The sequence below is a fragment of the Falco punctatus genome (assembly GCF_963210335.1).
Source record: "Falco punctatus genome assembly, chromosome: 15".
NCBI classification, from domain to species: Eukaryota; Metazoa; Chordata; class Aves; order Falconiformes; family Falconidae; genus Falco; species Falco punctatus.
Window position 1 is genome coordinate 2391353 of NC_137595.1, and position 20940 is coordinate 2412292.

Here is a 20940-nt window from a genome sequence, read left to right on the forward strand (position 1 = left end):
GAGGGTCTCCATCCTGTCCTGCTCAAGATCTGCACAGTCTATAAATGTTTCAATATCCACTTTATAAAAAGTTACCTTTTTAGTAAGTATAAAATTATCCAGTTGAATCAAAAAGTGATTTTCTTTTTATGTTGAAAACTCAAATTTTAAATTTCTTTTGTCTTTTTGATTTCTAAACTAAAACGTAAGTAATGCAAAACGAAAGTAAGAGTTTATCTTTTTTTTTTATTAAGACAATCCCACAGCTGGAAAATGAAACATCCTAGATTACATAAGTGACTTCAAAAAAACTCTAGAAAAAAATCTTTACAAATTTACATTTGTACAATACAAAAACTAACAGCTCATTGCATATAAATATTACATTTGGTCTGCCAACAAGTGGCATCAAAATCCCTGAAGTATTCATTTAAAGGGACCTGAGATAGTGGATGTGAAGATATGGGCATAAATATCACCTGAAAAAAAAATATATATAGCAAGTAGACATAATTCTAATAGTTTTGTGCATTTTTGGAGTATTTTAAATCAACCAGAACATGAACTGGAGAGCCTAAATCACGTGAATTTCATCGCTCCAACATCAACTGGTATTTCTAAATGAAGTCTGCTATAATGACTCATGGAGGAATGAATAGCCTGTATTAGTATTTCTACAGAAAAATAATCATCACTTTGATTTCTGAATATATCCAAGAGCCACCACTCTCCGAGGAGGCATTTTTAGGAGGAGAAATGGAGGATTTTGATTTTATCTGCCAAAGAGGGGTGCAGCCGTGACACCGACCCCTCCCAGGAATATACAGGCAGGACCGCGACTCCCCCACCTCCGGAGCAGCTCCTCTCGCCAGCCCGTCTGCTTCTCACAGACCCAGAAATCGGGAAGACACACAGTGCTTGCCAATTAAACCCCCCAACACTGAGAAACTGCTCTTAATTGCCCACTGGTTTCAATATTTTCCAAATATTTATGCATTTGTCAGTTCCCAAACGCGGCTGCAGTTATCTACCAGGAGTAGTAACTCCCAAGTGCAGCACTAAGCTGCTCGGTTTTACTTTAAATTCTCACAAACTCTTATCAGATACCCACATCCATGCACACAAATGTATTTAAGCACCATTTTTATAATACTAGAGTTAAGGCTGTGACAGAAATTCCACTGGAAATCCAATTTTTCAGGGATTCATAGCACAGTTGTATAAGTTTGCTGTGGGCTGAACATGACATTAAAAATGTACAAGCTTCCAACAGGTCTTTGCATTTCTAATACTAAAAAAGACAACTTTTGGACTAAATTTTGCAGGCTGTTACTTACTGTACATAAAGGAATTTGTTGGGTTTTTTTCAATGTGTAAACCTCTGATATACTAATATTTGAAAATTATCTATCGCACATGCGCAGTAATTTTCTATAATACATACTTGTAAGAACACAATGACAGCTCCCTAAATACTAAATATAGATTTATCCTTGGATTGTTAACTGCTCCTTCAGTCTATCGTGTAAATAATCAGCTTTTTATAAAACTTTGCATGATTTAAAAAAAAAAAAAAAATCAAGAAATGTAAACACACAAATACATTTTAAAAACATTGAAGTCGTGACACAGATAGCAGGACACTCCAAGTCAGGGCTGACAAGACATCCTTAACCCTACAGCTATTCAGTTTTCCCTGTCATTCACCGCTCAGATCAAAGATGAAATATTAATCAAGCTCTTCTCAAAAATTAGTGATTTAAACTTATTTTCTCGTATTAATACTGTGTAATTTCGAACAGCTGTCAAAAACACTGCAGAGACACCCAGGAGCCACCTTTTCAAATGCTTGACAAGGTTCACCTTGCTTTCTGCAGTCAAGAGAGCCTCCAAACATTGTCAAAGGCAATATATTGTAGTTGGTCTTTACACATTTTTATAAATTACGTGAAAACTCTATCGTGCACCCAGAGTCAGCTCTCTTCAGTGCTCTACATGCTACACAGTCTTTCCACTTTTGTGCGGGAGAAGCAGCCGAGGCGTACGTTTAAGAAAACATTCAGGGAAAATTAAAACATGCAACAGGATGCAAAATTTTAAGCAGCCAAAAATCCCTCACAACGTATTTCTTCATGATTATATTTAGCTTGTTTATCTGCAAGGTGGAGTTGGTTGGGATAAGGGGGTGGCCTCTGCTTGCTTCACGGGGAAAGGAGTGATAGGAAGGTAAGAGAGGAGCAATAAAACTGCCCAGACCCATCTGAGTTCAAGCACCAACCGAAGTTTCGTGGGTTATTTCAAACACAAGTATCTCATGAGGCTGGAAGCACACGCCTTCTACAAGGGTTACACTAACTGCAATTCACATAGTGAGGGAAAAAAGGAGTCATCAGGAGACACGGAGCAGATGTGAACGGGCAGCAGGTGGAACACAGTTGTTTTCCAGGCCGTGCGTAAGGCAGCACAGCGGGGCCCTGCTGCCGGGCTCCCCGCGATCAGGGCACGGGGGCACGTGCTGCCCCGGCCCCTCCGCAGCATTCCCACCCGGGGTGGCCGCAGGGGTGCGGAGCCACCAAGCCAGCCCTCGGACTTTCCATCTTCGTTAAATCCACCTCCAGCAACTTGGGAATGTTGCTGGTAAACGAAGTCAGGCAGATATAAAAAAATATGGAAAGTCTTGGGGAAAAAAAGGGGCACAAAGAATTAAATCTTACAGTCTAGCCATCTAGCCAAAATAAAATTCATCAAGATTTCGTAAGCTTCCAAAGGAGTATCACAAATGCCCTACAGCGGCAATAAAGGGAAGCCGAAGAAGAGAGGTGGAGCATGGCAAAGAGAAAAGCAAAAGGTGACAGAGGAAATGAAAAGCAGGCAAAGTTTGGGCTGAAGTGAGACAACAGCACATCACTACTGCAAAATAAGCTTCATCACTCGTGCCCTGGTCCGGGAAGAAACGGGAGCGCTACAGAGCCAGCAGCTTTGTAGCCAGGAGAAGTCCGAGAACAAAGATACAGGCGAGACTTGCAGCCCTGTCTCCGCAGAGGATGGGGTGCCCAGGGTGAAGCCCCTCAGGGCGCGAGCCCTGCTCTCCGAGATGTATCCAAACGGCCTCAAGTGCCCCGGCAAGGGGAGCGAGGGGTGGTGCAGGACCGCACCTCCAGGGAGAGCTTCGGAGCACCAATGCCTGACCATCCGCTCTACAGCAGCACAGCCCCCGCCTGCCTGCACGCCTTGTCAGCCTTTGGGAATCTGATACACAGCCAGACCAGCAAACCTTTTTCTTAGGCAGAATTCTGGAGTTTTTTGTTAAAAGTGCAAGGGGAGAGATTACAGTCCTGGCTCTGCAACGCAGCAGGCAGCACAGCCTGCGAGCAGCTCAGCAGCCTCATGAGATGCTGGCTGAACACGCACGGTTTGCATCAGGGAGCGAGGTGGTACAAGGTTTAAATCATTCTACTGCTTCTGCTGCACCTGTTGGGCTGATAATAAGTTTTCTGAAACCATAAGTGACTCCCAATAGGATCCAGGTTTTGAGAGAAAGCGTCCAAGTTACTACAAAACTACAGTTATTCCACAGAACGAGCCTATGAGAAATCAATTGCCTAACTCAGAGAAATAATCCAGATACAAAACCAAGTAAAAATAACATCTCTAAAAACAAGTTACTTCTGTCATGCTTATAAAAGGTTCTCATGCACAAAAAAAAGCTTTTTTTTTTTTACAATAAACAATAGTTCTGTTGTTCTAGCACACCCTGCTGCCTAGCTCTTAATCATGTAACACATTTGATTAATACTTACGCCACAGCAAAGTGATGCTTCACTGTTATCTTCACAGTACTTCATTACATAGAAAAGATACATTTAGGAACATATTTAATATTATTCTAATTGCTGCTAAAATACACAAACTTATAAAATGATTTCTCTGGAATCCACGTGTTTTATCTCTCCCCAACCCCTACACAAAATAAATAAGTGGATCTTCAGCCAGTCAGAAATATATGAAAAGCATTTCTTTTGCATTTCAAGGTTTTCAGGCTTTAGGACAGAAACCATAGTGTTTACATTAGCTCAACAGGACTGATCTAAAAGGGGTATGACTCTGACTATGAATGGATGCATACATGCTATTCCTGGTTACCATATGTAGAAGGACCGTTCAGTCAAACAAATAATACGTTTCTTATAAATATATATGCGTGTACATATATATACATACATATGAGAGATGATAGGACAGGTGTTTATATTTTAAAGCCCAATACAGAACTAGGAAAGCCTCTGCACTTCCCCCCCTCCCCCATCAAAACACAACTCAATCAAGTCCAGAAATGGATTACAGCCGATTCAAAACATTCCTTAAAAAATTAAAAGCGTGATTTTTGTACTGTACCATAAACTCGTATTAATGTTCTGAACAATTTAGGATATAATCTCCTCCATCATAAAACTAAACCTCTGCATTTTTTCAAGTCATTTTACATCTAACTAGAATTTTTGGAAAGCGAGATAAAATAGCTAGTGCTTAATATAGAAAGTAAAAAAATTAAATTCCTTCTGCATCTGAGAATATACATGGGTCACTCTTTGCTGCCTGAGGTTTTCCAGAATTATTGACCAAGCTGTGCACAGAAGAACTTAAGGATACTGGATGAAGGTTTAAAAAACAAAAAAAAACCTTGAACAACTCCACTAAAACTTCCTAGTCTCTTTTTTCATTTGTTCTCTGTAATCTAACTCACTCTCTTAACCAAGCCAGAACGATCAGATGCATTTAGACAACGGGAGAAAGCTGAAGTCCCATATACATTCCAGCAAGACCCTACAGAGGAAGAGGCCGCTCACCTCCAGCCCAGCCCACACCAACCACCTGTTCACCGAGGAGCAAGACTACAAATGTCATCACATACTGTACTATTACTACCAAAATGATTTCTGTTTTCAAGTTAGCGTTTTTCAGGATAACAAGAGTACAGTGCAACACAAATTCTTTTCTGGAAGCTTGAGATACAAGAGTCTGTCTGGAGGATGTGGACGGGAGCTTACCCGTGCTGCCAGCCACCACAGGTACCAGCGCTCCCTTCAGCTCCCTCATCGCCTTCACAGGCAAATGAAACCAAACGCAGCTTTGCACTGAGCAAGCGGCAACAGAAACGCACGGGAGACAGTCGGGCTATCTGCACGAACAAATCACCATCTGCTGAAAACTCTGGTAATTACTTAGATTTGTTTCCATTGTGTCAATAAATGAAGATATAGCGAGTCTACAACTTCGTGAGCAATTCCATCCCTCTACGCTCCTTCTTGCCTCTTCTTCAACACGTACTGAATAACAGCATCTATTTTCTTTTAAGTTTCCAGTAGTTGTAAATAGAGGTAGCTGAGCTACTATTAAAAATCACGTTATGCTTTGAAGAGGAGGAACCTTTCAAATGTTGAAGTTACCCCTTAGCTGCACAATCTCTATTAATACTATAAAAATATGAGAGGACAAAAAGAAAATAGATGCAAGTAACTTTTGCATTTGGCACCTTTTGTCTAGATATTCATACTTCTCAAGTATTCTCTTTTTAATAAAGTTAATGCACACATAGGACACACCACATCAAAGGTTTGCTACATATTTACAAGGCACCAACCCTTTCTCACTTTTTACATGAATAAAGAACCGATAGAAAGCACATCAGGACCCCCCTAACTGTAGTATAGACATACTTCAGTTCAGCACAATTCATGAACATTTGGCCTGGGAAGATTAAAATAATCCAGATCCTTCTTACAATATAGAAACTGTAAACATTTTATAGCTGCCTTTAGGATTGGTGTATTGTGCAAAAGTTATAATTATTACTGTGTATAAGGATTTATGGCAGAAACCACATAAAAACTCTGTAAGAAGGTGCTATTTCTATAACACAAAAACAAAATGAGGGAGAGAAGTCATAATCGTGACTCAGTATGTCATGTTCTTATTGAGAAGCTGGAAGCCTCTTTAATGTGATGAACTTGTAGTGTGTGGGGAAGAATTTCTGTAATTTAAGGCCTAATGAATAAGGCTTGTTTTGACCAATGAAGTGTGGCGATCTGAAGTTTTAAAACAAACGCAAACTGACATAATGGAAAAGCACCACTGTGAAACGTGAGTGGAGTCCCCGCACAACTTGCTTGGTAGATTTTCTGGTAAAATCCCTGCAGTAGAAGGCCATTGAAGTTCTTTTAAAATTGTTCCAAAGTTTTTCATCTGTCAATAATTCCATCCCATGAGATGGCTGACCCTGGCTTTTTCTGTCATTTTCCGCACCCTGCCTGACCTGGAAGTACCAAGGTTCAAAGGATCCTCGGCATGCACAAAATTGTCATTATCAGAATCGTCATTGTACAAGACAGTTCTCCTGCCCTCGTTCCTTGTTTTGATTCGAGGTGGTCTACTGAATCGCCCTCCAAACACGCTTTCACCAAATTGTCCTCCAAACAGATTTTCAAATTCATCATCTGTAATTCGGGCACGTTTTGCTCTGGTGGCTCCTCGAGAGGCTCCTCGGCCACCTCGGCCTCTTCTTCCTCCCCTGCCGCCACCTCTTCCTCTGCCACAGCCTCTTCCGCCTCTGCCACCTCTTCCCCCTCTACTCCATCTCCCCCACCTCCCCCATCTACCTCTCCTCCCCGTCCCTCTGCCCTGCCAATTCCGTTTCCCACCGGTGATTTTTCTTTTGATTTTTCTTTTGGGTTTTTTGGATTGCACAACTTTGCTGTAGTCATGGTCTCCGTCAATGTAATCCTGATCTGTTCTAGATGTTGATTCAGAGTCTGAATCAGAGCCACTTCTGCTTTCAGAACTTGAACTGGATCCCGATTCCCCACTTTCTGATGAAGATAAACAAGATTTTTCCTTTAATTCTCTCTTCTTCTCTTCTTCCTCCACTTCCTCCAGATGCTCGTCCTCTTCTGATGCACTTACTAGCTTCCTCTTGACCCCTGTCCGAGGTTCTCTGCCATCACCATTCGTAAGTGGACCATCAGGAGAGTGATCTAAGTAAACACAAAATAACCCTATTGATTATCATCATCATACCTGATTCAAGGGGGGATTCGCCTCACCTGCCTTTAAGATGTGCTCTGGGGATGACCCAGCTCTGAGCTACTCTCCACAGATAACCTTTATGTGCTGTGGAGACAAAGAGGTGCTCTAAGGGGAAAAACTATCAAAGTAAACCAGCTCATCTTATCTGTAAGCAAGGACTGCAAACTCTCTTGACCAAGTGTTCAGCGAAGATCCAGTCAGCAAAAAGAGCCCAGAGATACTAGGTTAGACGCAAACATCTCACATTTAGTCAGATGAATCCTACCTAGGGTTCCAAGGCAGGAAAAAAATTCTAAGATCCATTTCAAAGCTATATATGTTACAAAAACACCCTGCAAGCGTATTTATTCCCCCGCAAATGCAGGTACTCAAAAAGCTTTAGCCCAGGGGACACTTGTGGCAAGCACAATTTCAATACAGTAGATTACCCAAGAAAGCTCACTAGGATTGCTGAACACCTTAGCTTAAGAATATATAAGTATCTTGCAGGCTTGGGACTCAGAATACCACATTTTCAGCGTTACAAATCTGACAATGAAGATTAAATATCTGCTTTAACACCAGGTATGAAAAGCTCAGCTGCAACGTCCAGTACTGGTACAGCCCAGTAGTTCAGACTTAACAAAGCCTTCAGGATTTCAGCCAATGCTCACTCAATGCCTGCCTCAGTGGAAAGTCTGATTAACATGTCCCAGAGACAAAATACCACAGTTTCCAAAGTGTTTTACGTCTAATCACAACCACTGAGTCTTGATTATGATATAAACACTTAAAGTTTTTTAAAACTTTTTCCATCTTTCGTTTCAACTTGATTAATAAAAGGACAAGGTTTTGGAGTGGGGATCCTTTTGATTTGATTTGCTTTTTGTAACTCCTGAAGGAACTGTTACTCTGAATTAGTTTAACAGCAATCAAGTTTTTCCATCTGGAGAAATTTTAAAGAACCTCACTGAAGTGCATGTGGCATCATGTGCATGCCATGCTTCAGGCAGGAGACCACAGAACTGTAAGGAATAAGGTAAATTCAGTTCTTTAGTATGGTTTGGGAATACAGTATAATGCTAGGCTCAGGGAAGAATATCATTAGCATCAGACAGAAGCAACACCTTTCATTTCTAGTGAAACCAGTCATTCAGATAACAGAATACATGTTTTTTCTCACCTTGTTTCACTGGTGTAGATTTACTCCTAATTGGTCTACTTTTCCCTGGATCAATGGTATTTCCACTTCGGTTCTGTGCATTTGAGCCTGAGGAGGATGGCTGACCTTCCATCTCTTCACCAGTGGCTGAACCCAGAGGTTCTTCTGCTGTATCTGAAACTTTGGAGAGGACACCACTAATGTGACAGAGTAATTTTTATCCTCCGTTTACAGGGTTGTAATGGAAGGCATTCTGGGGAGGTTTTGGTTCATCTGAGTTAACAACCCAAGTCAGGAGGTTAAATCTCACCAAGCTGCCTCTGCCGTCATGAAGAGACAGATTCCTCCAGGGTGTAATTGCTGCATGAGAGAAGCCAGCATACAGGAATTCCAAGCTCTTGTCACTAGATTAATTCTTACCAAGGACAGACCCAGGTTCCCTATTCTCTGACCCTTAGCAATAACCTACCAATAGCTGGAGGGCCAGGTTCAGCTAATGCAATCTACAGACAACATATTTCCCTGACATTGCTACTTGCTCTTTCAACAGGCAAGTGTTGGATGTGCCTCATGAATATAAGCTTCAATCTGCACATACGAGTTGCTGCAAGAGAAAGGATGCATTTTAGAAAATTTCTTCTCACCATGAGATGAAACTGAGGAACTAGTCCTAGTCAAAGGCAGTGAGGTATTCTGGTTGGGTTTAGGTTGAATCTTCATTTGCTTCTGTTTCCCTTTTGGGCTAAAGACACAAAATATCCCAAAGAGATAAAACTGTTAGCACGAAAAGACTCAAAACACAAAACTAATTTCCCCTGCAAAGTGCCTTGTTCTCTGCAGCAAATGCATAACGCAAATGATGTCTTTTTCCCAGGGCTTGTACAGATGTAGTAAACAATAAAAATAGTTACAATATCATTCTGTTTGCTAAAGGCACGTAAGTTTGCAAGAACAAGATTCTAATCTCACCTTTAAAAAAACCACAACTGAGTTTACCTAGATAATGTAACATACAGAAGTCAGGAAAGTGTTATACAACGCCTTTTTCAACTGTTACTAAACAAAGGCAAAAAGAAACTTGGTCTTCCATTTCCTCCAGAGGGAATACTTCTAATTATATAGTTTTTGCTTACAAGAATTATGCACATTCTTGTAATACATACAAATTGAGCATGGAATTCGGATTTTATCACCCAAAAGAGCAACTGCATTAGGAAATGCGCAACACTGTTGCTTACTCATGAAGGCATGTCTACCACTGTCATCTCAAATGACACTGACAGCAAGTCTCACTACCATTACATTACCTAGATGCTCTGCTAGTTGAGGGTGAACTGCTACTGCTTCTTAGCCGTTTTCGGTACCGTGGCCTTCTCCTCTTCTGACACTGCATTGCTGACTTATACTCAGAGATGATATTTTTCATATGATTTTCAAATAAGGCAGATAGTCGAAGTGTCATGCTGTAAATCTGAGGTGAGAAAGCACAGTCATACTTATTAGAAGGTGAGTAACTAGAAGATCAATCAGCAAAAAAAGATAAAAATCACAGACGCCCAGATTTTTTAGCACAAAAGAAAAATTCATGGGGACATTCAACTACAAGGTTCTTTACAGATAATTTCCTTCCACGGCATGTGCGTATTCTCACAAAAAGTATTTTCATAAAAGAATTTAAATACCCACAGTACAAGATATTTACAGAGATAAAGGAAGATTATTATCTAGATTACTGAAATATAGCCTCCTTTTTTTAATTTCCACAAAGAATGGAAGCACACCACAAGATAACCTGAAATACCAAGTGAAAAACAACCGAACTTTGCTGCTCCCTCACCTTTGCTTTTTGCTTTCATTCCCTAGTGATGAGTCCTTACACCACCTCTACAGAGGTGCACACAGAAGCCAACTAAAATGTCCTCACTCCTCATTTCCGTAAGCCAGATGTCAAAATCCTTAAACCATTTTCCTGTCCTCTTTTTCTAGGCCTTGCCTCTGTGTAGCCTCATCCACAAACTCAGTCTCCGTGTTTCAGACTGCATTTACTTCCATTCAAGATTTTACCTTGGATGTGTTTTGAGTTATGACAAACTAATAGTTCAAATTCAACATACAAAACAAAGCTCTTGGTTCCTTACTCACACCTATCCCCTTCTGAAAATTATGTAAACACTATCAAGAAGATGTTATCATCGTCTTATACTCGCTCTTTCCACTTTTGGCAATCTGAATACAAAATCTCTTAGATGTAGAGTTTCCTTTACATTCATATAACTTAATTTTTTTGCCCAGACCCTTGTATTTTAGCAATGTTTTTTTCCTTAGCTCTGGTATGTAGCAGCCTGCCCTTCTTGCCTCCATTCAGGATGCTGTTGCAAAGATAGCAAAATGGGCTAGAAAACCTCAGGTTGTTGGCACACATTTGGCAGTAGACAAACCTGCAGTGGCAGGAGGCCCAGCTGTGTGCCCCAACCCTCCACCAAGGATCAAGGATCACCTCACTGAGGCACTAAACAGTATTTAAGCAAATGGATATTGATGGGCCACTCTATTAAAGTAATTTGGGAGTTGACTCACAAGCTGTTCAGTTATTAATACACAGGGAAGTTCCCAGGGAGCATGCAGCAGTAAATAACTCACCAAGATTACTCTGATGTCAAGCACACATAAAATACCATCAAATCACTTGCCTCGTTCAATCCTCTATTGATTTCCCTGCTATTCAAGTGAGCAAAAGTTACCGGTCTTTATCTTCAGCACTTGCCTGCAGCCCCCCTTTCAGCCCTTATTCAACACCAAGAGTTCAATCTACCTTCAGCGATGGCAACTTTGTGCCTTCCCTCACTAACGCTCGGCTGGAGCTCCCCTCTCTCACAGCAATATCCTACTTCAAGCTTACTCTCATGGTCCTGCTTACATAAAACACAGTAGTTGTTATTCCACTGACGAGCTAAGACTTACTCCTCAAGCGACAAGTAAGGTCACACAACCTCCTGCTTCCTCCCATCCAGCACCATTTACACATGCACTGAGAGCTCTTTGGAGCACACTCTGCTCCTTCTCCTGCCTGACAGCACCTAGCATCATGCAGTCCTGTGTCACACCATGTTAGGTGCCACATGACAATTTTACAGTAATATTAAATTCTATGTATTATTGTGCTTTAAGTAACAGTATCTCAGGCTACTCCCAAATGGCATGCATTTCTTAATCACTTATAAGTGCTCCTGTTTCTACAGAAGAAATACTAGGCAGCTTTGTGACCTGCACTCTTATCTATGCTAAATGACATGTTTCAGTGACGTGATTTTGTCACAACTTAAGCACTTCATTGAATATGCAGCTTTTCATTATAATAATAAGGTCACTACAGTTTAATGCCTGGAAACATGGTCAAAATTCTGTCTACTTGTATTTTATGAAGATGTAAACCACTCAAATTCTATTTTGCATCAACAGTGGTAAAAACTGCATCTGTGTCCTCATGCCAACTTGTGATTTTCGGAGCATAACCAATATATCATTAAAGCATTTGAAAATTTTAGTATCGTTTGGACATTTAGCAGTTTAGGGGAAGCCCACAGGCAACGTACTGCACAGGAACACATACCAAACATAGCCATGTTTACATGATCAAGTCATACACTTAACAGTGATTTTACCTAGCTTTTACACAAATATCTATATTCTAACATTTTGAACTTCTCTTTCCCTCTTGCCATATCCTGTTTAGGGCTCCAATCCAATCCATTTTTTCTGCCTAAGTAGACTCCTATTCCTGCATGCAGGAAAAAGCAAGATTAGCACCTGCGAAACACAGGCAACATTGTGCTAACATCCTGCCAAGTATACTAAGTCAACTAGAAAAAAATTAAGTATCATAATGTTCTTATCTCCTCAGCTAGTAGAAATATTGCATAATAGTTACATTAATAGTAGGTTTTTAAAAGAACCTTTTTTAAAAATATATATGTATATATATGTATATATGCTTGCAGTCATCAAGCTGATAGCCTTGTTTCCAGAAACAGGTTATTGAAAAAATGAAAGCAACTGGTGTTCAGTTTTCCACTACAAATATTTGAAGAAACAGTTGCAACAATAACCATACAGCCTCTCAGAAGCTTTAAGTTCAGAAAGTTCAGATGAAAATTAAATTCAGAAGTAATCTGCATGAGCAGAAAAAAGTAAATCTATAACCCCAGGTCCCAGAATTGACATATACTACGTATTTTTATTTCACAGTGCAGCGCTTTGCTCTTCAGATACAGTCCTTATTTCACACACTGTATTCATGTAGGCCCAGGGTCTTTGTAAAGAAGTCATTAACAGTTATTACTTACTCGAGACTTTTTATTAGGAGTGTAAGCTTTAGAGTTGCAGAATATTAAACGAATATCTTTGTAGAATTCCAAGGGACTAGTGTAGTTTCCTGCTTCCAAGGTTTCTTTCACAGTGCTGAAGTCCATAGGAGTGTCTACAATATCTCGATAATCCTGTAAGAATACAAAGGAAAACAATAAAGGCTGTCAAATCCTACAGCAATAAAAACACCTAAGTGTTAATCCACAACAGTGGTGCTCAAGTAATTATTTATACTTGAGAGTTACTGCAGATAATTCTCTGAAAACACCAGTGCGCAGAACGTGGTGTGTTCCAGCTCATAAAGGGAGAGGTTAGAAACATGCCCAGCATGGATGTTTTGCCAAAGGATGAACAATAGGCTTTTTTAATTTGAAATATGGAAGTTCCACTTACAGGATAGGAAAAGAGATCAACTGGCTGTCTAAAAGGCTCAGAGTCCTCTCTTTCATAAATCAGGTTTAACAACTGCTTGCACTGCTCTTTCCAAGCATTGGGACTTGCTTTCATGGGCTGTCTTTTCATTCGCCGTCTTACCTGAAGCAAAACAGATGTATTTCATAATTTTTTCATAATATTCAAATTTTTCACTTTAAGTTCCTATTAATTTAGCAGTGTTCTCATTCAAAGCAGATTTCCACAATTAAAACCAGAATTTCTGTAAGATTAAAGCATAGCTGATGGCACAACAATATGCCGTACGCAAACTGCAGAAATATGTCTTTTCTGGTAATATATAAACATTCAAACCCATGAGAGGTACACAGTATTTCAGATCCAGCCTTGCTATTTTTATCAGCTTTCACCCAAATTTGACAGAAAACTGAATCTGTTCTGGGTATCTTTCAAATCAAATAATGGTAATAATTAAAATAAAGATTCTTCAGCAATTCAGTAAATTTTCCTGCACAATAACTTCCTTAGTCTGCCAACACATATATACATACGCATACAACTGCATTCACACCGCTAGTCCTACAGACTCTCGGCTGACAGATTCAAACCATTCCAGCCCGAAACGAGAGGTTCAGTCCCTGGTCTGTCTCCCTTCACCAGCCAGACCAAGCAGAAACGTCTCTACTCACTCGTCTTTTTCCAGAGGAAGTTCCTGGAGCATCTGAATCTACATCTACTTCTGCCACCTAAAGGCAAAGGTAACCATTACACACGTGGGCTTGGAGGGACACTCAGCCATGGGAAAAGGGTTAGAAACCGGACAGCCAACAACAAACACAATTTTAAACTACTCAAATGCAATGAATGGTTCAAGCAAAACAGAAACTAGTTTCAAACTATAACTTGCATAACTTAAAGGTGGGTAAGCTGTTTCATCTCTTTTCCAAACTTGCTTCCAGAAAAATTATATATAAACATGTGAGAAATATGAATGGCTTAGCTTCAGCTCGTAGGACTCAGCTAAGTCCCAGTACTGCAGAGCTGTATACCCCTGCCTAAATGTTCATGTTCTGAGCAGCTGTATTGAGTTTATAGAGGTTTCATATAGTGCCTTACATCAAGTGTACGTAATACTCTTTTCAGAACCTGGATTTAGAAACGACAACAGAACTCCTTTGTGCGCAGCTTTCTACCGGTAATTAAAGATAAATAATTTTGAGAGGACATGAAAATTCCTACAAAGAATTTGAAAGCAATTTCTTTCTTATTTTAAAATGTATTATAAACCAGATCAAGGAGAGCGATATAGTAGCAATTTTGGATACTTCTGACCACTGCTTAACATGGAACAGGTGAGATTCAGAACTGACACGAGAAGGTGGAGCTGGGAAAACAGGTCTGCTATGTGATTCATAGAAATCTCTCATTTTCTTCAAAATAGTCTTTTAATTGACTGTGAAAATAGATGCTGTTATAACTTCAGTTTTATGAAAGTAAATACGTTATTACATTGTAGTATAGATTTTAAGTTTCAATGCAATTTTAAGGCTTCAATCTAAGACCAGCTTATGGCACCAGCCACAAGCAGACAGATGTTCAAGTACCACTAGGCTTAACTTCACTATTTCAAAACTACTACAACAACCAAGTATACCCTGGGGAAGGGAGGAGGGAAGAAACCTCCTAACTAAATCTTATGCTAGCTCATGTATTAGAAAGCAACACTGAAAAAGTAAAACAATGCGACAGGTTATAACAGGTCACTTTGCAACAGAAACTACAGCACAGTTCAAAATGTTTACAAACTGCATTAAAGGGGAGAAGGTGTAAGGACAGAGAAAAAGTTAAAGGAAGTCATATGTAACCCGGTTTCTACCTGTCGTTTCGCTCCACAGTAAACTGACGGGAAATGACACCGAATTACACAAGAAAACCAGCTCTGCTGCCTTGCTGACAATAGGAGAGCTGTTGTCCTTCTGGTTTGGCAGACTGAGTAACAGCTCCAGCTTCCCCTACTTAACTAATACTTCCTCACATAACAAAACATCTATGTACTGAGAGAAGATTAAAGATAGGCAGTTTCAAGAATCATTTTTACTTAAGGGAGCTTATTGTTCCAGGTGAGCAGCACGAATGGCCTAAATAGGCTCATCTCAAAATCTCAGTGCAATTACCCATGAAATAAAAACTCAACAAAAATATTTGCTCAAATTTCTTCCAAGTGCTGAATTTAAAAAGGCAAGAAGTTCTGACAATCAGACTTAATGTTCTTACCTCCTCTTCTTCGTCAGTACTGCTTAGGTCTTCTGCTTTCACCTTGTTATATATTTCTAATATATCAGTACAACTCTGATCCCTGCAGGACAGTAACAAAAGCCAAAATACATAATCAAATATCTCAGAAACTCAAGATGTCAGGTCTATAAAGTAAAAAAACCATGCCTACCCAATGAAGCGGAGTAAGACATCTGTTACTATTTTGGCTGCTTTGACTATAGGACTATCTGGCTCGTTGAAAGTCCTGGCATTATGCTCAATGTATCGTACCTCCCACATCAGTGCAGAGATTCTCCTGGAAAAAAAAAAAAAAAAAAAAAAAAAAGGAAAGGGATGGAGAGGAAGATGTACATTATTTTCCTTGAGTTCAGTAGGATTCCTCAGTAAAAAAAGGAATCAGGTAATTCAGATCCAGGAGAAACAGGCTGCTAAAGACCAAGGTAAGTAATTTCTGCTCACATACTGCTGACTGCCCCAATGCACCAGACCGTAACAGCTGTGTGCAAAAAAGAGATGTCCCTCTTCAAATCAGCAACGAATGGAACGAAAAGTGGAAACAAGCCTACTGAAGAAGACTACTGACTGCTCCCCTTAGACAAAGCCACCTACAGTGGTCCTCAGAGGGGAAAAAAAAAAAGAAAAAGAAAAAACCCAAAAGAACAGGACATTATTCATCCCCAAGTTAACTGGAAAACCAAGATTTCTAGTTTACAGCACTATTTAGGTCACTTCTGGCAACTGCAATACAAGCAAAGCATCTGGTTCAAAGGCAGTAGAGATACAGATGAAGCAAATGTGCTTCCAGAGAGTAAAGGTCAGTATGTTTAACAAAAGAGACACTCCAGAACCAGATATACCAGCTTTTTCGCCTTAACAGTGTGGCCAAAGGAAATTATTATTCAGGAAGACTCAATTTGTCCAAGGCCAAACAGAATCTGACCTTATGCTGTTGGCTTATTAAAGCAATATATTGCTGAAGCAGCATTACACAGTGTTCAGCTAAACATATTGTCCTCGATTGGGCTACAGTAAATGCAGATTACAAAGAAATAAAAACCCAACTGACCGATAAAACCTGTTTTCAAGTCTCCTTCTGATTGTGGCGAGGTCTGTTGGATAAGCAACAACAGTGCAATACATGGGATAGGCACTAAGGTCCACCGGAACAGCAAAGGGATTAGAAATGTCTGAAAGGTAAAAGATCAAAATAATTTAGATGGCTCAGAAAATACCAGAAGAGAAGTTATAAGATAACTAGATTCCTTATATGGTTTCTGGGCTTTCTTTCTAAGAATTCAGCAAAAGCAAAACAGATCTACAGCTGGATACATCATTACCCAAAGGGTAGGATTCTTTCTTTTGTACCATGTTAACTACCCTTGAAAAAACGTTTTTTGTTTAATGCATCCAAGATTTGCATGCCAGTAGCCAAGTGTATTGCTATAAAGCAACATGGCATATGCACTCAGAACAGCAGTAGTGCAACAAGCAACATAAACTAAGAATACAGACAAGGCCTGTGTTTAAATACAGGATATAATTTAAATCACGTCATGCTATTAAATGGCCACAAACTAGTTACAAGGTATTTGTTGGCGAGGATGTTTGGTGAGGATTTGTTGGTTGTTTTTTGAAGGCTTTAATTCAATGTTTTGCTCATTTGTATTTAGATATAACCCACTGAAAACCTCCATTAACTTGAAAAGAAGCAGGTCAAGCCCCAGAAAAAAGGGAGTATCACTGAAAAAGACACCATATGAAATTTAATATACTCTTTTCAATGATTTAGTTGAGCACATTTCAAATACTCCACACCAACTCCCGATGCTCCATCCTATCTACTCTTCACCACCACATTGATATTCTTAATCCTTCCACCTTTTCTCTCCAAACATACCAAGGGAAAGAAGTTGCTCAATCCCCCGGATTACTCGTTCACATTCTTCATCTCTGGAATGGGCCCCCCATTCTCCTTCCTGGGGTTTGTAGAGAAGAGCTGTCAGCTCATCTGGAGTCACAGGAACTCCAGCACCAACCTCCTCCGGATAAGCAGCTAAATATCAAGAATTCAACAACAGTAAGTACTAGCAGTGGCAAAAAACTATTTACATTGTACGCATACATGAATTCAACACACACTTACTTCCTTCTGGAATTGGTTCCATGTCCCATGGACTCATCCTCTCTCTTTCATTATTGTCCCAGCTATTAAAAAAAACCACACATTCCAATGCCTAAGTTAGAGCTGAATATAAGAATACACCTTTTCTCTACCAGACTTAAATCAAAAAGGTCATGCCTATTAAAAACAAGATATGTCACTAGCTACAATCCACCTCCTTATTTTTCTCTTGTATGTCCTATATACTCACAGCACTGCTGTTTACACCAAAAGTGCTCTTTTATGAACAGGTTCATAATTAAATAAATAAAACCAAAGGGGCTGATTATGTGTTTAAATGGAAAAAAGGATCCTAGTTCTTGAGGTACACATTTAAGTTGCATGCATACATCTAGGAGACCTACAGCATGTAAACATGTGTGATATATCAGCTATGCAAATACTTACTGAACACAGTAGCACTGGAAGGAACTATCGGGGTATTCTGCCTGGAAAGGTTGCTGACTCTCCACAGTTCCAAACCACCAAGCATCATCTATTATACTGCGAAATCTATCCCCTATAAGAAAAAAGATGGCATTCAGCAGAACAACACCACAAATAATTGTTAAATACTTTCTTTTAGAGAATCAGCTTCATCTTTCATAAACACACTACTTGAATTCTTGCATTTTGCACTATAGGAATCAAGTCTTTCCCCTGAAGGGAGGACTTTCACATCTCTAGTGATTAGTCACAGCTGCCTCAAATCACAATATAACAGTAGATTCTTCTGCTATCACAGGCCTTGTAAGAGTTTATCTCATTTCTCTCTTTTTTCTGCTATAGGAATTGCAGCAAACATCAAATAAAAATTTTCAATGATCGCTATAATATCACGTGTGGTAGTCCTTTACATCATGTAATAAAGACGCTATATCCTATTAAACAGCTCCAGGTATGTTGTGAAACATATGGAAGTGGGAAAAAAAAAGCAGTCACCTATTTGCCAGTTCCTTTCTTTGGCTTCATTATAAAACTGATGCAGCACGAGGAAGTCAATAACATCTGGCATATCATGGTACCTTCGTGAAACAGACAAAAAAATTGCTCCTATTACCCATAAATAGGTACAATACAGACAGGCTCCAAACACAAAATTTCATGCATTTTGTTTTCAAGTTTGGTGTAATAACTAATTAATACCATAATTATGCCTTGCAAGAGAAAAAAGAAAGGGCAGGGTCGGGGGAAGCTTTGAAACTCTTAAGAAAATCTCTTGAAGAATAACCTCAGCATTTCAGTTACTTACTTTATGGAAAATGATTCTCCTGTCATTTTGCCTGTGATTGGATCTAGAAATGCAAGCTTCAAGCAGCAGAGCGTAGGAGGCCCAACTTCATATTTAATTCCTACAGTCTTCACAAATTCTTGTTCCTATTTATCAGTAAGCATGGAACAGTATTATTTTAACTCACTACCAACAAAATCATCCATGTTAAAGGACCATATTCTTAAAAACCAATTTCCACTCCATAACCCAGGTAATTTCACCCATAAAATTTTTCTTTCCCAAATACGAAAAATCAGTCACAGACACCTTAAAAAGAAAATCGAAAGAGATATAAGGTCCTCATTCCCTTGGTAGATTTGTGAGCAGGATGCCCACAAATCATTTAACTTCTGTAGTAAGTTTCAAAGGAACATACCCACTCTGGTTTTAATCACACTGATGGCACTAAAGGCTGTACTTGACCAAACCCAGGGCCTCTCACAATTGCACAGCAACATACATGGGAAATAAAAGGAAATTCTTCCTCTTAAAGTGGAAATTCAACAATAGCCTTTATGTTCACATCCTGTCAAACACCAGCTGCTAGTAAGTTCTCTATCCTAAGTGAAATGCTATTTCCTTATAAACTGATGACGCCTTTGAAGATTACAGCTGGAATCACTGAATACCTAGGACTAGTAACTGACTATTTTCCAGTAAAGCAATTATTTTCATTAATAGAACCACTGGCATAGACATCTACAAATATTAGCACAGATATGTGCTCTTCTCTTGGTATGAAATCTGAGTAAAGCAGGAAAAAAAATACAGTAACACTGTGGAGACTCCATGGTTCAAAGCAAAAGGATAAGTAAAATCAACAAAATATGTAAACCTAGCATGTACCCACGCAATTCATAATACTCTTATTTTGTAAAAACATGTTTGAAGTTATTGTCTTGCCCTTCCAAGAGTTTAAGAACATACACGATTATATGCATAGCTAGATCCACAGTTTAACAGAGTATGTGCATACATTTAGGTCTTCACACCATGATGTCTTACTTCTTAGCACAGCTTTAAAAACAATAAACAGAACCTAGACATTCCAGTCATTGTAGAGTGTTGGCAGAACCATAAACAACTGTTGAGTGGTGGGTTCTGAACTAATGAGTGGTGAGAAAAAAACCCAACAGTGTCATAAAATAATTTGGATTGAAAGTGACCTCTGAGAATCATGAAGTCCAAAATCCTGCTTATGGCAGCGCTGGTGTCTAATTTCGATCAAGCGACTCGGATCTTGCCCTATTGAGCTCTGAGAAGTCTTCACGGGTAGAGATTCCACACCCTCTCTGGGCAACCTGTTCCACTGCTTAACTACTGTGATGTTTTTTTATTTATTTAATATTCTACATGGTTTTTAATCTATCAGACAAGAATACCACACTAGATAAAATTTCACATTCTTTAATATCCTTCTGACTTCCTATTATCGGGACTGAACAGATGTAAAGCTTTGTGTTAATGGAAACAGTAATTTTAAAATTTACAATTTTAATTTTTATATTAACATTTTAAATTAATGCTTTCTTCACATTTTTCATGGTGGTTTTTAATGTCAGTTTAACATTACAGAGACATTCAGCTCTTTGAAGTATTTAACTTACCCTGAGTTCCATTTTGTTCCATGGTTGTTTTTGCATGTTAATACTATAAATTTTTGCTTTCCTTACTGCCCGCACATAAGCTTCATGGCCTTGCCTAAAGTATATGATCTTAAAAAAAAAAAAAAAATATTACTTTACTGATCATTCTCTTCCTGTTTATTCTAAAATTTCTATGAACACGTCAGGCATCATCCCTTTCAGAAGATACAGCACACTTCTTTTTTCATTATAAGGCACTCCTCTTAAGAAGCCCCCGGAGTGGCACCTGCTATATGCTGTCAAACTTGGAATCGTTACGAAGTGTGCAGGTTTGTCTGAAGATACACAACTGATTCTTCCTGCTACTAATAAGTTACATGTGCACAAAGAGATACACAGGACAGCTATCTGTAAACAACTGATTGCCTGAGAATAAAAAGAAGTTATCAAAACTCAGCCTATCTCGAGCACAATCCACTGAAAATATTGCTAGATATAACAGTCCTGACCAAAACAAGCTCATCAGCCTAGGTAGAGATTTCATAATTGCTACATTCATTACCTCATCGCCCATTTGTGGGACAAAAGGTGAGCGGCGGGGTATAGTATCCAAGATCCACTGGGGAGCAAGCCATTCTTCACTGGGTTCACCTTCCATTGAAAGCAGTCCACTTGGTTTCTT

At 39.3% G+C, this 20940-nt stretch overlaps 1 protein-coding gene across 2 annotated transcripts in view; it reads right to left on the reverse strand.

Moving 5' to 3' along the window:
* Positions 1-205: 205 nt before the first annotated feature.
* BRWD3 (bromodomain and WD repeat domain containing 3) overlaps positions 206-20940 on the reverse strand; it is a 62583-nt gene continuing 41848 nt past the window's right edge. The window contains exons 23-39 of one of the 2 annotated variants that reach the window (XM_080366337.1): positions 20821-20937; positions 20280-20387; positions 18652-18776; positions 18342-18424; positions 17808-17919; positions 17382-17443; positions 17136-17291; positions 16305-16425; positions 15408-15533; positions 15236-15317; positions 13651-13707; positions 12962-13102; positions 12547-12699; positions 9511-9674; positions 8848-8945; positions 8225-8383; positions 206-7010 (exon numbers count right to left, since the gene is read on the reverse strand). In XM_080366337.1, the coding sequence (XP_080222463.1) occupies positions 6226-7010; positions 8225-8383; positions 8848-8945; positions 9511-9674; positions 12547-12699; positions 12962-13102; positions 13651-13707; positions 15236-15317; positions 15408-15533; positions 16305-16425; positions 17136-17291; positions 17382-17443; positions 17808-17919; positions 18342-18424; positions 18652-18776; positions 20280-20387; positions 20821-20937 (2649 nt within the window). In that variant the 3' untranslated portion in view covers positions 206-6225. The remainder of the gene's footprint in view (positions 7011-8224; positions 8384-8847; positions 8946-9510; positions 9675-12546; positions 12700-12961; positions 13103-13650; positions 13708-15235; positions 15318-15407; positions 15534-16304; positions 16426-17135; positions 17292-17381; positions 17444-17807; positions 17920-18341; positions 18425-18651; positions 18777-20279; positions 20388-20820; positions 20938-20940) is intronic. The other variant, XM_080366338.1, reaches the window with a different exon arrangement.